Here is a 15,167-nt window from a genome sequence, read left to right on the forward strand (position 1 = left end):
TCAATACTTAAATGCTGCAATACTATCAAATGAGTGGATAACAACAATTTTATAGGGGAAGAAAAGTCTCCGAAATGCCAGATATACTCAGGAAACATTGCTAAGAGACACTGCCTGTTGTCGTTTGCCATGTTGTTTTCTAATCCCATGCCAAATTCTGCACATTTTGCTAATGTGAGTACTCACGCTGACACTGACAGGAATTTCCCCAAGAGGAAGGCAAGAAGGAATCGGTTTTCCATAACAAACCACCCAATCCAGCAATTCTGAACTGCTTGAAAGGTTTGGCTGTAACCCACGTCTGCTGTGACTGGTTCTGCCTTACTAACAAATTCACGGACATCAATGGAGCTGACGGCACTTGACAATTCCTTCATAGACCACCTCAAAATAAAGAAAGAACGCACTCTCTTTTATTTGAACAAAGACAAGATTTGGCATTTGTTCTACTTACGTAAGGGAAGTAGTCTATTTTTCTTCATCATTTAGTGAGTATAAATAAGATATATTCAAAAGGTGAGGTTCACAGCTCTGTAACTACCACAAGCTCTTAACCTAAGTATTCACAACTTCCTGCATAAGCAAATAAGAGCAAAATCTGACACTTAGAGCATCTCCCATTCTTGCAGCCTGTTTCTCATTTAAAGCATGTTTCAGCACATTTCTGATACAAAAGGCCAGATCTCCCTCCCTCCATCCCTCATGTGCCAGTACAGATTTACAATGGTAATTCACAGTGTGAAAAGGTGGTCCAACAGAAGGATACATCCAGCATCATTGCTCTTGATTTTTTAAGATTCTGATCTCTTAAGTTACTAAAAATTGGTAAAACCTCTTAGCCAAGCTACAGATTTTCATCTCTTACCTGAAGCCAACAGGCAGTAGGTGGAGGGATGCTCAACTGTAAACTCTGCTTTATGCCAAGGAGCGACCAAGAACTTTTTCTAGAATTTCTATTACTTTGGCAAACAAAATTTCCTATAGCTAGGTCACTCGTTATTTGAACTGATTCTATATTTTGTGGTGAAAGGTCATTGTTGGTAAGGCCAGAAGTAGAAGTCATAACATCTGTCCGCAGATCACTGACAGGAACGCACAAGCCTCTAGAGGGATAATGGCACTTTTCTTATACCGATACTGTACGGAAGTATTCAAGGAGGAAAGGAATTCTAGAAGTTGGAGTACAAGAGAAATGTCAAGATGCTTCATCCCTGTTTAAAGTACTGACTGATTGCTGACGTATGCTGCTTTCTCCTTTGGCAGTGGAGTAGGAACGCAAAGTTAAAAAGCCAGTGCACAATGGTTATGAGGACTCCTGCTCTCTGCATCCTCCAACAGCTCCCACTGCTTTCTTCCTGCCCTTTTACAAATACTCCTTTCAACAGCGCTGACGCTGAAATTGATGGGAAGGATGGTTTTGTGATTAAAGCACTGCAGTAGGACTTAGAAAACTATCATTTAATTCCCAGCTCTACAACAGGCTCCAGTGTGATCACAGGTATGTTAATTCATCTCTGGTGTCTTAATTTCCTCCCTGTAAAAGAGGATGATAGCACACATTTACCCTGTTCTAGCTGGTGCATCATTTTGGGCAGATATCCCCAGAAGATGATCTTTAAACTGTGCAGTGGCTACCGTAAAGGAACTCAGATCCCAAATGGAGTTGCTAGCATAGTGTAGGATTTGAAGCATGAGGAGAAGAATTTATGAACCAGACTAGCTGTTTAATCATTGATAGCTGGATGACGCACCGTAGTCATACATTTGATTTTCCCTTCATTGCAGCTCCCTTGTAACGGTGATATACACATTTATTTTTTACAGACTGCAAAATTTATTATTAAAAACCATCTCACTAATGCTCCATAAACTTCCAATGATAGAAAATTGATGTTTGCATATGTAAACACATTAATTTCCACTGATTGCTAAATGATCCATTCAATTGCCCAAGATTAGTGACAACTAAGATTCTACATCTGTAAGGATAAAATTACATTTATATAATTGGCTGCATAGATTATTCACACAAACTGTAGATAAAACGCTGCAATTTTGTATGTCTTTGAACTGTCTGGAGAAACAACTTGTTCTTTTTCACGGGTGTTACAGTCTTGAAAGTCGCAAAGCAACTTCATTTTAAACTGGTTAAAACCCAAGTGGAAATTATTATTTTGACTAATGTCTGTCTCATGCAGAGAATTAGAAAGGGAAAAACATAGGTTACAAAAAGACCACTATGTGCCATATCTAAGCACTTAAGTACTCTGCTGGTACACAGAAAAATAAAATTCCTCTTAAAGTTATTCTTCCTTTTTCCAGTTACTAAAGCACGTGTTTCTGCACACCCTTGTACGTACATTTGGGTTTCATATTTATAAAAATGAGTCAGAGCACATGGAGCAATTATATGATCAATGCTCCATAAAAGGTGAATGGGAAACAGTCACATGGCCTCATGTACTTACATATACTATTACTTGTCATTCCTTTTGGGTAAACGTATACACTGTACTCCTAAAAGTGCAAGGGAATTGTGCAGAACACACAATGGTCTGAATGGCTCATCTTGCCATTTTAAGTAGTTGACCTTGGCTTGGTAATCAATCTGTAGCTCAACAGAGAGAAGAAATGGCTTTGCCTTGAGACCAAGATTGTGGAGACCTAAAGGTGTGCCTAGAGAGCCAGATTTACTTTAGGTCTTCCTTCAGGAGATTCTTTAACTTGGGTAGAGTGAGCCTGAAGCACCTGACCACTTCCTACCACAGTTTCACCATGCTGCTGTGCTTATTTTGCTGGACTGCTACCCAACACTCTGCTAATGGAAGCAGAGCAGATACTGCAAAACTAGGAGGAAAACAATACATGAGAGCAGGCTTTGGTGGAGTCGCGCTCATTCCTGGAATGGGAGAGTAGGAAGAGAACTAGGGCAGGGTGCCCTGGACCACCACGCTTCCCTGGAGGGGTGGATGAGTCTGTGATGGAGCCAAAGAACTGAGCTTTAGTAAGGGATTTTCAGAACTGCAGGACCAACTAACGATTTGGGTGGCTCATTTTCCTGTGCGAAGTGTGGGTTACCTTTATGCATTCCCCTGTCTAGGGCTGGTTTTGATTAATCTTTCATGAGTGTTAAGTTTTTCCTAGTTTCCTGCCAGCTCATCTGGGACAGCTTCATATGCACATCAGCCAAGATTTCTGCTCCTCTTACTGAGCTGATCAGCCTCAGGAGATCTGACTCAAACTTGGGCTCTGTGAATCTGGGGCAGAGCATCATAGTATCATGGAAATCCTGGTTGGAAGAGACTTCTAGAGCTGGCCATGGGAACACTGTCTTATGCTTCCAAGGTCCAAGGATGTAATTTAGCTGCTTATTATTAATTGTTAATTATTAAGCCCTAATAACTGAGAAATTTGGAGGACTTCCTGGGTGTCACAGGTAAGTTTAAGTCTCAAGCTCAATGCTGTATAAATAAATAAGGTATCTGATTTCAAACAAAATAATTTTGTATTTTCTCCTTTGTTGGAATAGAAACAATGCCTCAAAATGGATTTTTTTTTTCCACCAGAACTTTCACATTTTCATTGGAACAGAAATTCTTCTTTTTGATTGCTAAGACACTCTTCTGAAACCTGGTCACTGGTGTGTTCAGCAACACACCTTATGCTCTTTCCATCCTTATTAGATGTTCTTTCTAGCAAATGTGTCTTCTGCTGAGAGTAAGAAATGTAAACATCCTCCTAGTCAGACATTTTCCACACTGGGATGGCCAAGGAATCACTGTTTTCACAGTAGTTTCATAAGCCATGCTGCTCTCATGACTCTTAAAACACCTCTGCTTAATTTTACTTCCACAAGAACACTAACAATGATGAACCGTTTCTCCCATATTCCTGATCTCTGATGCATCTCCAGCTAATATATCTAGTCTTAAGGCAGGGGCAGATACATGTTTCCATCCTTTGATGAGAGCTGAAAAACGGACCACGATTCTTAGCACAAGGAGACCAGAGATGCAGTCTTACTGCTACAACAAAGCGAGCTCCATATTGGAGAGAAAGGACTGCTCAGGAGGTTTCATGACAGCTGTTTCTCCCTAACTTTTGTCATAAGTTTGTGCAATTTCAACAGCATTTCAAATATTACTCTGACAGTAAGGAGTAATTATTACTATTACAACTATTACATGTTATTACTATTAAATATTATTACAACTATTATTTCACCCTGGTATTCAGTGATAGGACATGTGGGAATGGCTCAAAGCTGTGCCAGGGGAGGTTTAGACTGTACATTAGGACGCACTTCTTTACCGAGAGGGTGCTCAAACACTGCAACAGGCTTCCTAGAGAGGTGGTCGATGCCCTATGTCCGTCGGTGTTTCACAGGCATTTGGACAAGGCCCTTAATAACATGCTTTAATTTGGTCAGCTCTGAACTGGTCAGGCAGTTGGACTAGATGATCGTTGTAGGTCCCTTCCAACTGAAATAGTCTAGTTCTATTCTATTCTATTCACACCAATAGATGAAAGCTGGCACTTGCAATGCTTCATAAACAATATTTAAAGGTCATTAGAAGAATTTTTTATTTCTTCTAAACAGAAGAAACAAACTCACCTAATTCAATGACACTCTTACCAACTGCAACATTATCAACTTCATGAAATCTAAACTAGCAAAAGGCCCAATGAAGCACCAAATTTAAAACAGTGCCCTTCTAAACCCTAGGATTGAAAATCCGAGATATACCTGAAGACATTCAGGAGAAGGTCCCATACATTGCACATGTCCCACTTTTTCTACACAGTTCTTAATCTGAAGTGCAATGGTACAGACAGCTTGTGAAATGGTGCATTTTCAGATTGTCAAAAAAGCTAATTATTTACAGTGTTTTATCTGCAGTGCATTTATTCTTAAAATGAAAGAAAGCGTTGCACACTGTATTTTCTTCTGTCTTTTCAGAACTAATCTTTGTAGCTGTTTGAGTTTTTCTCTTTATTTTAACAGGTTTGCATATGTCTGCATCACTACTGAGGGACCTGAATTTTCTTCTTGCAGCCTACCATTGAAACATGTGGTATCCAACACAGATCACACATTTGGAAAACAAGGTTATACCTATCTGAGTGTATGGATTGAGAACAGGTAAGAAATTATACTGCATCAGAATGTGTATCTGTCAAAGTTCTGATAAATTTCAAGGTCTTAAAAGCACACCACACTTACTAACTAGTAATAGCAATAGTGGGAGACTGTTGTGGGAGAAAATTTTACATGAAAAGAAGAAAACGCTGTAATCTTGTGCTAAGCAGAAAATTATTTTTGTCCTCCTATTATTCTAGTAAGCTGGCAAAACAGCCTTCATTTATTTTGTGTCTTTGAATATGCAAATGATAAACAGAAGCCTATTTTTGTAGGCATAAAGTCATTTTATACCGCTCAAATGATTTGCACATCAACCCCATTAGCAGCAGCTGTACCTCCATTGTGCTACTGCCCTACTTAACACTTCAGAAGACATAAGTTCTGATGCACCTTTTCATCATGACTTCTAAATTTTGAGTTTTATCCTTCGAGGGACAAAACTTCTTTTGCCAAGACAGACATTTCCACAGCTAACCTGTCAGAAAAAGGTCTTAGCTGACACATAGTATCTTTTAGTGAAGGTAAATATTAAATGACAAAGGTGATTTGCATTTCCCCAGCGGGCTAAAAATGGTATTGGGTCCTCACTTTCTCTGACTGAGAATCTCATGTTATGGCTTCTGTGTGCACCAGCAGCCTTGTACTCATGTGGGCTTCTAAATTAACAGAAACTTCACACAACAGCACAGTCCTGCTTACCTGTGTAAGAGGAATACCTTCCTAAGAAAGCATTGCAAGAAACACAGATAATGTTTTACTCTGATACATCATCTAGGAAAACTTGCTATTGTAGCTAACACAGGTAGCTGAACAAATTCTCTGTCCTCTTGATGTTCTCAAGTAGGTGAGATTCTACTCCTCATGCACTTCTGTGTCAGGATCATCTCTCTGTCAAACTAACATTCTCAGAAAGCTTTCTGTGGCGTTTCTTTCTGTTACTTTCTGTTACTGTCAAAGCGATTAATCAGAAATACTACTTTAAAAATTATTATACAAAAGACAGCACTGAAAAAAGAAAAACATACTGTTGAGCATGAGGAGTTAAAAAACAAAGAGATGAGAATTTTGATTGTGATGTGTGATCCTGAACTTGTTCTCTTGCTCTTCTGTACTAAAGATCTCATAGGATACATTTTTCTAAACCTTTATGGGCAAGAGTTTTGTTTGCCTTCTTGGCTTGCATGTCTTGCTTGAACAACTGCATCCCACTGTTGCCTTTGAGCTATCTTTGCTTCCAAGTACATTATACTCTGCTCAGAGCAATAGCCCACTGCAGATCTCTGATACATGGTTCCCACTAGGCATGCACTGTGGAAAAATAGAAGCTTTCATTTTTCCAGCTTTTTAAATTTCATTTTAAAATGGGGGGTTTCTGTGTAGAAAGGGTGTGTGCTTGCATGTATGTAACTATCAAACAGGGAAGCAGCATATGCCATACAACCTGGTGAATGAAGAAAACTAAACACATTCCAAAGCGAATGCTCTGTTTTCAGGGAAAGGGATGAATGTATTGCTTTTCATCAGCCTTTCGTCCTTTCAAAAAAGGAAGGGCAGGGGAGACTCTGCCTACACATTGGGTACTGCAGGCTTCAGCCAAGAGGTGGCGTTAAGGTGCAGTGCAATGTTCTCTTACCAAAACCCCATTCATTCCTCAAAACCTTGTTAACTATAGTATGCCTGATGCCCAGAGATACACGAAGCAGTTAAGGAAATGAAAAATACAGCTTGGATTAGCAAGGAATTCAAAGGGCCAGTGGTCTGAGTTTAGACTGGAATACTAAAGCAATTTATGCCTCCAACAACCATGTTGCTTCAAGTATGTCTATCGGAGTCCCATGGTCTGCAAGTTAGCATGTATCTGTGCACACGTGAACCAAGTGCTAGGTACAGCTATTAACTTAGATACTAGATTAGATATTAGGTACTAGATACTATTATCTTAACCACAGCGATGCATATTTTCAGCACGTCTATGCCTCTTCAGAACACCTTCATCATAAAAGACAAGCATTTCCAAACCAAACAAATGGAGCCAGACCTATTTCGAAAACAAAACAAAACAAAACAACTCACATTTAACACTGGTATGCAAACTCTTTGGTGCAGATGAATCAACAGCAGCTGTATTAACAAAAAAGAAGGTTCAGTCCAATGAAACACTAACATCACAAATAGTCATACAAAAATGGATAGAGATGAAACTGATCATCCTAAGGTGTTGAATTCCCTGTGGGAATGTGGTACCAGTCTGCCTAATATTAGCTTTATTAATAATGCAGATCTACAAACCACCAAATCCTATTGTTTCCCTAGTGATATATACTATTTTCTTCCTGTTTCCTGCTGTTATCTTTGCCAATGGTCATCTCTCAAAAGCTAGCATAGCTTAAATGTAGTGAAGTTAGTTGAGTTACACCAACTACAATTAGACCAGGTGCAATTACACCAACTGAGGATTTGACCCCTTGTCTTCATCTGGGTAAAAGCATAAGATAAGTGCCCCAGCAGTGCTGTTGTTGGTTCAGTATCAAAACTGGGTCTGAATTTTGTGGCTTTCTCCCATCTTTACTTAGGTATAGAAGTAAGAGCCAGTACAGCTACATTTATTAACCTTCATTTTAGTTTACAATTTAAGAAATGCTGTACTAATTTTGTATTGGCATCTACTGCTACCCAGAAAGTTTATATTTCAGGGATGAGTAGTACAGCTGCTATCAGCCAGGGGAAACTGCCAAGCGATGCTCTAAGAGTGAGATTCAAGTTGTCCTTAGGCTCAAGGTCATCAGTTCTTCATCATCTTTCTAGCAACAGGAGTTATTTGATTGTACAATTACATAGGCAGTTTTGTACACAGCATTTTCTGTTATTCGGTCATTTGATTTTCACCATAAAAGGTTAAATCAAGTGAGCTTCAAGGAACCAAGCCCAGTCACTCTACTGCTGCACAGTCTTCATTAAGTCATGTGTCCATACAGGAGATGGTATGGCTGTTAATGGAGCTGTATGTCTGATTGCATATACCTGGATATAGATGAGGAATATGGGGAAATACTATTTTTGACTGTGGATGGAAAAGCAATCACCTAGGAGAAGTTCAATATTCCAGTTTCATTTGAAGGACACTGACTCCATTTCCATCCAAGACACTTTTGTGATTATTGCCAAATATCACAGCAAATTGGAGTTTGTACAAGTGCTCCAAACAACATTTCAGACATGCAGGGCTAGCGACTGTCTGGAGTGAGGCCAAATACGTTGTATTTAAAAAGACAGCTGTATTTCAAAAAGATTGGAGAATATTTAGAAGGATACTGGAGAAGGCCTTTAGACAGCCCTGATCAGATTTTTTTCAGAGGCACAAAATCCTATCATCTCCTGTAAGGATGTACAGAACATGTGGCAAGTCAGCACTTCAGAGCATCAAGGTATGTACAGAAGAGAACCTTGATGTCCTTGCAATATTGCAGTTTTTAATATGTATGCAAAAGTTTAGCTCTACAAGGAAAACCTGTAGAAATGATGAAGCACTATAATAAGTAAAATAAGTGTTTTAATATTAAAGGATCCTGCTCTAGTACGCTCCAAATCTGACTTTTGAGAACTGTAACTGCAGATGGTGAAACACCTAAGAATTAGAAATTTTAGCCACTGGAAGTTTTGATTAGCACCTACTGTGAGAAGCTCTTTCCAGCTTAACTGAATTCTGCTACAGACAAGCAGGACTGACATTTGAAAAAAGAAAATTGAAACCTGCTTGGGAACAAAGCACTTGGCTCCTTTTATGCCAAGAATATCTTCTGTGTATTTTCTTCTGAGCTTTAAGAATGTAATAGACAAAAAGACTGCAAAACATCTTTGTTTTTTTCCTTTCATTTTTTGATCTTCACTCCCTCATTTAGGCTTCACCAGTTGAGAATAAAACAAATTTCAATTACATAGGGCAGTCTTTGCTGTTCTTAATTAGTCCTGATGCTTCTGTATATTTATGAGCAATGCACTAGGATGTGAATTCTACAGTCCTTAGAGTTCACTCTTTCTGTGACATTACCCATGCAAAAGCAAAAGTCACTGAAGTACAAAAGTATACAGCAGAAATCCAGCCTCCAGCTCCCGATATGAGTGGGATAGCCATGAACCGTAGCAGAGTGAAGGTCAAGAAACTTTTAAATAGTGGTTCTGATAGCATGATAAAAAGGTGCACTAGATTTGAGCTAGGTTGTTTAAGATAAAGCACTTGGCATTGCAAATTGACAAAAGGATTGGTCTCCTGGCAAAAAATGCAGCAGCAATCTCATTTATTGTTCAACAGCTATGGGTTATTATAAAGCTCACTGCATGTTATCAGGGAATTGTTTGGTTAGAAAGCCTTGGGAGCCCAAGGACTGCAAGTCTTGCAGTAACCTAACTACAGCTATGACCATTCAACTCCAGTTGTTTTCATCTGCACCTGAAGCACCAGGAAGTTTACACAGCTCCAGACAACTGACGGAGGACATTTTTTTATTCCAAATTCTCTGTCTAGTGGTTTGCAGCTGTTTACAGGAGGGAGAGTATTACATAACTCCTCTTTTAGGGCACATAAACTCCTACATAACTCCTCTTTTAGGGCACACCATGTTATGCCTCACTTTTAAATCCTTCTACACCTGTTGAGTAGGTGACAGGGAGAGGGAGGAAAGAAAGGGGAAGAAATTCAGCAGCCAGCCAAAACTAAGGGCAACAAACATACCCCTGACTATGATTTCATCTTGCAGCTACGCAGATATTGTCGTCATTAAAGACTGCACATACCTTTGGCAGACATCAGTTTCTTGTAATGAGCAGCCATGTGATCTTGAATGATGTACTGGTTGGAGAGCTTGCAGGAAGGTCCGGGAGAAAAAGCTGCAAGAGGGAAAAATCTTAGTTCATTCAACAGGGCAAGAAATGTCTCGGGCAATAATGGCTCTGAAAACATTTTAATATTTATCCTCTCCTGCTTGCAATAAAATCAAGTCAATATTCATTCATTTATTTCAAAGGGTAAGGGTAACACGAAATGTAACATGAAAAAGTGGTAAATTATTCTCATTTTGCATGTTTTTGAATACCTGAGAATTATGACTTGCAATAAGTAATGTATGAGCCTTGGATATTATAGAACTCTGGAGAATAGTAGAGGATCTCACTGTTTAATATCTGATATAATAAAAAGCATTTACATTTTGAAAGATTTAATACTAAAGAGTAGGAAAAAGTACTGTAAAAAACTGCATATGAATATCTTACCACTTGGTAATACCAGGCCTAACTTTACCACTCTATTGTGAGGAAAATGGACTGGATACACACAAAGACAGAAGTAGGGCCAGAAAAGGAGTCAGGATGTAGAACAGAACTGTGTTATGCACAGACCGACCATGACATTCCTCTGAATCTCTAACCCACCAGACTTCTCAGATTAGGAAGAATTTGTCTCTGTATCTGACATAAGTTCATTAGCCCAGGAAAAAAAGTCACGAAGCAGATAAGCATTTACTCATTTTAAATTTTAACCTGGTAGTGCGGCTGAGATAGATCCTTGTCTTTCAACCTTTTTTCAAAAAAAATATTATTTCTGGATTCCTTTTCAAATCATCAGACAGGATTTGTAGATAGAATGTTGCTAGCAAATAATATTAAAAAATAAACAGAATACTGGAGATCAGAAATCTAACGTGCCTTTGGCCTTCCATCGACAGACACAGAATAGACCTTACACTGAGATAATCAGCCCATCCAACCTGTTCAGATTTGGCTTTCTGACACAGTGAAGTAAATTATTATTTCATTGTTCATGTCCCCAGTGTACAATTTCAGTTAATGACTTAGTTTCAAAGTTTTTCTTGTATTTTGAAAGAATAGGAGACATTGGGTTGAGAGTCTGGGAATTAATCCTTCTAACCTCAGTTTGGCTGCTTTCTTGCTGTGTTGCTTTTTCTTGTCTAAATCTCTTGCCTACCAAGCGAGACAGTGCTACAAACTGTTTTTCACTGCCAAGGAGCTTGACTACATTCAATTTATTGTGTCATCTTTTGAACAAGCACCATAAGAAAGAGCGGGACAGAACACCTAATGCCATAGTTGTTGTTTCATTTAGTGTTATTTACTAATGTGCTCCTGCAAGTGACTTATTTACTAGTAGTAAATAACTACTAGTAAATAGTAAAAGTAGTTTACTAGTTTACTACTAGTAAAAAGTTACTAGTAGTAAAAGACTTATTTACTACTAGTAAATAACTGCAAGTTATTTACTAGTAGCTCCTGGCTACTAGAAGCCTGCCAGAAGGGCACTGGCATGAAGACCTGCTTTCAACAGCCTGTCCAGGAGCAGCATCACATCCCAACATGACCAGCCGCAGAAAGGTGGTGTTACTTCAGCTCCAGGACCATACATTCCGATTGTTCATCGAACACGTAGGCACAGCCAGAGTGCTTACACCATGACACAAACAGGTGCGGAGACATCAACAGAAATAATGACTCTATGTTTGCTATAAAGCAATGGAGAACTTGATGCAAAATTATGACCAAACTGCATTTATCTCTTGTCTCAATGAAATTTTAGCACGAGTAGTACAAGTACCACAGTGGAATGCGATCCTTGAAGCAGACGAATATAAAGCTCATGAAATTTCTAATCGCGAGCATTTACCATGTGTCCAATTTCAATCAGGGAAACCACTCATGGGTGTCAGTACCATGCTAAAGAAATCAAAGAGTTAAAATCAGTACTATTCTGTTTCAAAGCTTTTATGTGCTTGAGATCAGTAGTTATTAACTTCCAAAACTTTGAAAACTTAATTTTTTTCATGAATTTTGCCAATTGTGTTGTAACCTCCTGCTGGCAAAAGCAACTGGAACAAGCTCTTAAGTAATATCCAGCACCGTCCCTCGCTGGTGTAAAGTGGGGCAGCTCTACTGAGTTCAAGGAACGGCAATGCCCTAAACTACAGCAGCTAGACGCTTTTGTTACTAAGGAAAAGAAAACAGTATTTCGGGAAATGCCCCAAATCTTTCCCTGATTGGCAGTGACGGCTTGCTTCAATATACGCAGTGAAAAAGACAGCATGATAGAAGAACAATGTGATAATCCAAACAATATCTGAGGATTAAAAAGGGATGGAAAATCCATTTATAAAAAGAACATTCTTCTCAAAATGAATTACCGCCCCAAATTTGAAATGCTGAAGATATACAAGGCACTACTAGTTTAATCTAATTTTTTGTCTTTCATAAAATCTAACTTTATCCTGTGTCCAGAAAATTACTAACATTGTGCAATAAGCAGCATTGTGGTTATTCCTATGTAAGGAAAAAAAAGCAAATTCTTTTCTTTGCCAGAGACTTTCTGTTGAACTTTGGCAAGTCATTTTGTTTTTCTGTGTCTCAATCTCTCTGAAAAGAGGACATGAAAAAACACATCCATTTCTCAAAGAAGATGTTTTAAGGATAGAAACAATAAAATGGGGAAATTTAGTGGGTGCCCATCTAAGTATTTCCCACCCCTAGAAAGGGTGATCTTATTTGAGGTCACTGGAAAGTTCACACTTTTTAACAGATTTTTCTTTTGTTTGCTTTTACATCTTTGAATAACTTCAAATTGAGGGAAATGTTAAATAGAAATCTTCCAGGAATTTTAAGTAGCCCTGTTATGAGGCTCTGTTGATGGGGCAAACACACGTCAGGTCAAATTGAAAGAGCCCTTTTGTGTGCTGTAAAGACAGGCAGAGTTCTCAAGCCCATGTTTGAACAGAATCAAACTTCTGTATTTCCTGCTGATTTACACAGATCTCCTTTACCTGCAACATTTAGCAAATTGCTTTATCCAAGTTTTCAACATTTCAGAGTTTCAGCATTTTCTATATATGAGCACAGATCTACCTACAGAAAGTTGCCTGCTTTTGAAAATCTTTCTAAACTCTGAGTACTATTGTACTTTTGAGACATTTACATCTTGCTTCTATATGTGAGGAAAGATCTCCAGGAAACACAGATCCAAGAATGAGCAATAAAGAACAGTGACAACTCTCTCAACACTGACTCTTTTTATTTCCTATTTTGTAATGACTTTCCTAGTAATTTATTATAGTCCTGAATGCATAGTTGTACGATGACTAATTTACCTAGTTTCCACTGATTGAATTGCAAGAGATTACTTCTGCAAATCATGTCTGGAGAATATATCATGTCCAGAGCTATAATGTCATATCATAAATCCAGTCATAGCAGTACTAAAGTTTGACTGATATAAAATGACAGTGATAAAACATATCTTTTCCATGTAGCTGAAAAACAAAAATATGCTTTTGAAAAACACAAGAGGTGACTTTGCTCCTCACCAGGCTGCTAATTCAAAGCCACTACTTTTTGCCTTTTATAGGAGCAAATAAAAGCACGTTCTCAAGAACATGTCAACTATTTTACTCTTTAAAAGACTAGTATAACTGCAGTGCTGCTATACTGCAAAGAGTTTATCTTTATACCTTTGCTAACTGCTAATTCCTACAAGTGGAAATTTCACAACATGGGGACAAAGCTACATGTACTTATAATCAACAAATAAAAACTGTTCAGTGATACTTGAGCCTCAAAAGGTCGGAAACATCAAATTCTTATCTACCCTTCACATCACTGTGGGCAAGTGGGAACCATCTCTGCAACATCCTTGGCTTTGTCTTTTGTAAACTGATAGAAGTATCTATCTAGCATTGCAAGGAAAGAGTTATCTCGTACCATAAGCAGTAGTTCACAGTTATGGTCCTGCATCTGTTTGTACCTGTCGACTTCCTCATCTTGTATTTAGAGCCTAAATTTGGAGGGGAAAGGGACCACCTCTTTGCTCTGTGTTTGTCTCGGAACGTTTGCCCATGGCTATGGCCACAGTGCTTGCTTCAGTGCAGATAATATAGTAACCAATGAGACACTCTCAGCAGAGTGGCCCAGTCAATGGCTGACAAATGTTTTGCAGATCCTCTGATTTTGGTTCAGCTGCATAGTTATCTCAAGCCGCTCCACTTCTGCGTAAGTATTTATGCCTATTCTCAGCTACAGGAAGCACTGGCAGGCATTGAGCTTTGGCTTCTGCTTTGCGCATCTAACAGAGGTGTATCTCCTTCTGTTCCCTCCAGAAAATACATATATATCCCTTTATACAGGAAACCAGTATGACAGAGTGCTGAGGTGGGGACACAGTAGGTGTCCTGCTCTGAGCCCTTTGGGGTTCCTTGGAAAAGGTGGGACGAGGAGGACGGCAGGATAATACCCCGTGGGCCCTGAAATGCAGCACTCCCTATGCGCAGAGAGTGAAATGCCTCCGACTGCAGCTGGGCTTTGTCAAGGGAGGCACAAAGGACAAAATGGACAAAAATGGTGGGTGGTGGCGTGTTTGCCAGCATCTAATTAAGGACTGAAACTAGTGGAACAACGTTTCCGAGAAGGGAAGCTTCAGGCAGAACAGCTTTCTAGCAATTCTTCTACAGGTGCTTGGCAGAGATCGTGACCAGGAAAGCTGCTTGCCTGAATTAAGAAGGTGAGATTTTTGTAATAGAAGGTATTAGAAGGACTTCTCTACTTTATATTGTTTCAGTAATAAAATATGTATTTTTAACAATCTTATAATATTCAAGCTGTTATTCCAAAGTTGGAGCACATAGGCACCTCTCAAGTAATAATTTGAATACTTACGGCTACTTTTGAGACTCATGTGTCCTCTGAAAGGTCCCATCATGGAGTATGTAGGCACCATGGCTATCTGGGACCCTTGGTAGGGAAGGAAAATGTATTGGTTACATATTACGGAAGCATTAAGAAATACGATTATCTTTCTGCAGGTCCTATGGGGATTACAGAAGAGTCATCTCCTGGCCAGAACGCTACGCTACAACTGATACAGGTATGAAAAGGCTGGCACTTTCGAGTTTCCTTTCCCCGCCAGGTTACTTCTGTTTGTCTTAACCCCTACCAATTAGTAGGACCCTTTTGACCAGATACTCTGAGAGAAAAT

At 39.0% G+C, this 15,167-nt stretch overlaps 1 protein-coding gene across 1 annotated transcript in view; it reads right to left on the reverse strand.

Moving 5' to 3' along the window:
- Positions 1 to 14,909, reverse strand: part of LOC142407566 (spermatogenesis-associated protein 7 homolog) — a 38,885-nt gene extending 23,976 nt beyond the window's left edge. The window contains exons 1-3 of the mRNA XM_075497189.1: positions 14,849 to 14,909; positions 9,935 to 10,027; positions 7,217 to 7,264 (exon numbers count right to left, since the gene is read on the reverse strand). Of these exons, the coding sequence (XP_075353304.1) occupies positions 7,217 to 7,264; positions 9,935 to 10,027; positions 14,849 to 14,909 (202 nt within the window). The remainder of the gene's footprint in view (positions 1 to 7,216; positions 7,265 to 9,934; positions 10,028 to 14,848) is intronic.
- Between the last annotated feature and the right edge of the window lie 258 nt (positions 14,910 to 15,167).

Source organism: Mycteria americana, chromosome 3, assembly GCF_035582795.1.
Source record: "Mycteria americana isolate JAX WOST 10 ecotype Jacksonville Zoo and Gardens chromosome 3, USCA_MyAme_1.0, whole genome shotgun sequence".
Taxonomy (NCBI): domain Eukaryota; kingdom Metazoa; phylum Chordata; class Aves; order Ciconiiformes; family Ciconiidae; genus Mycteria; species Mycteria americana.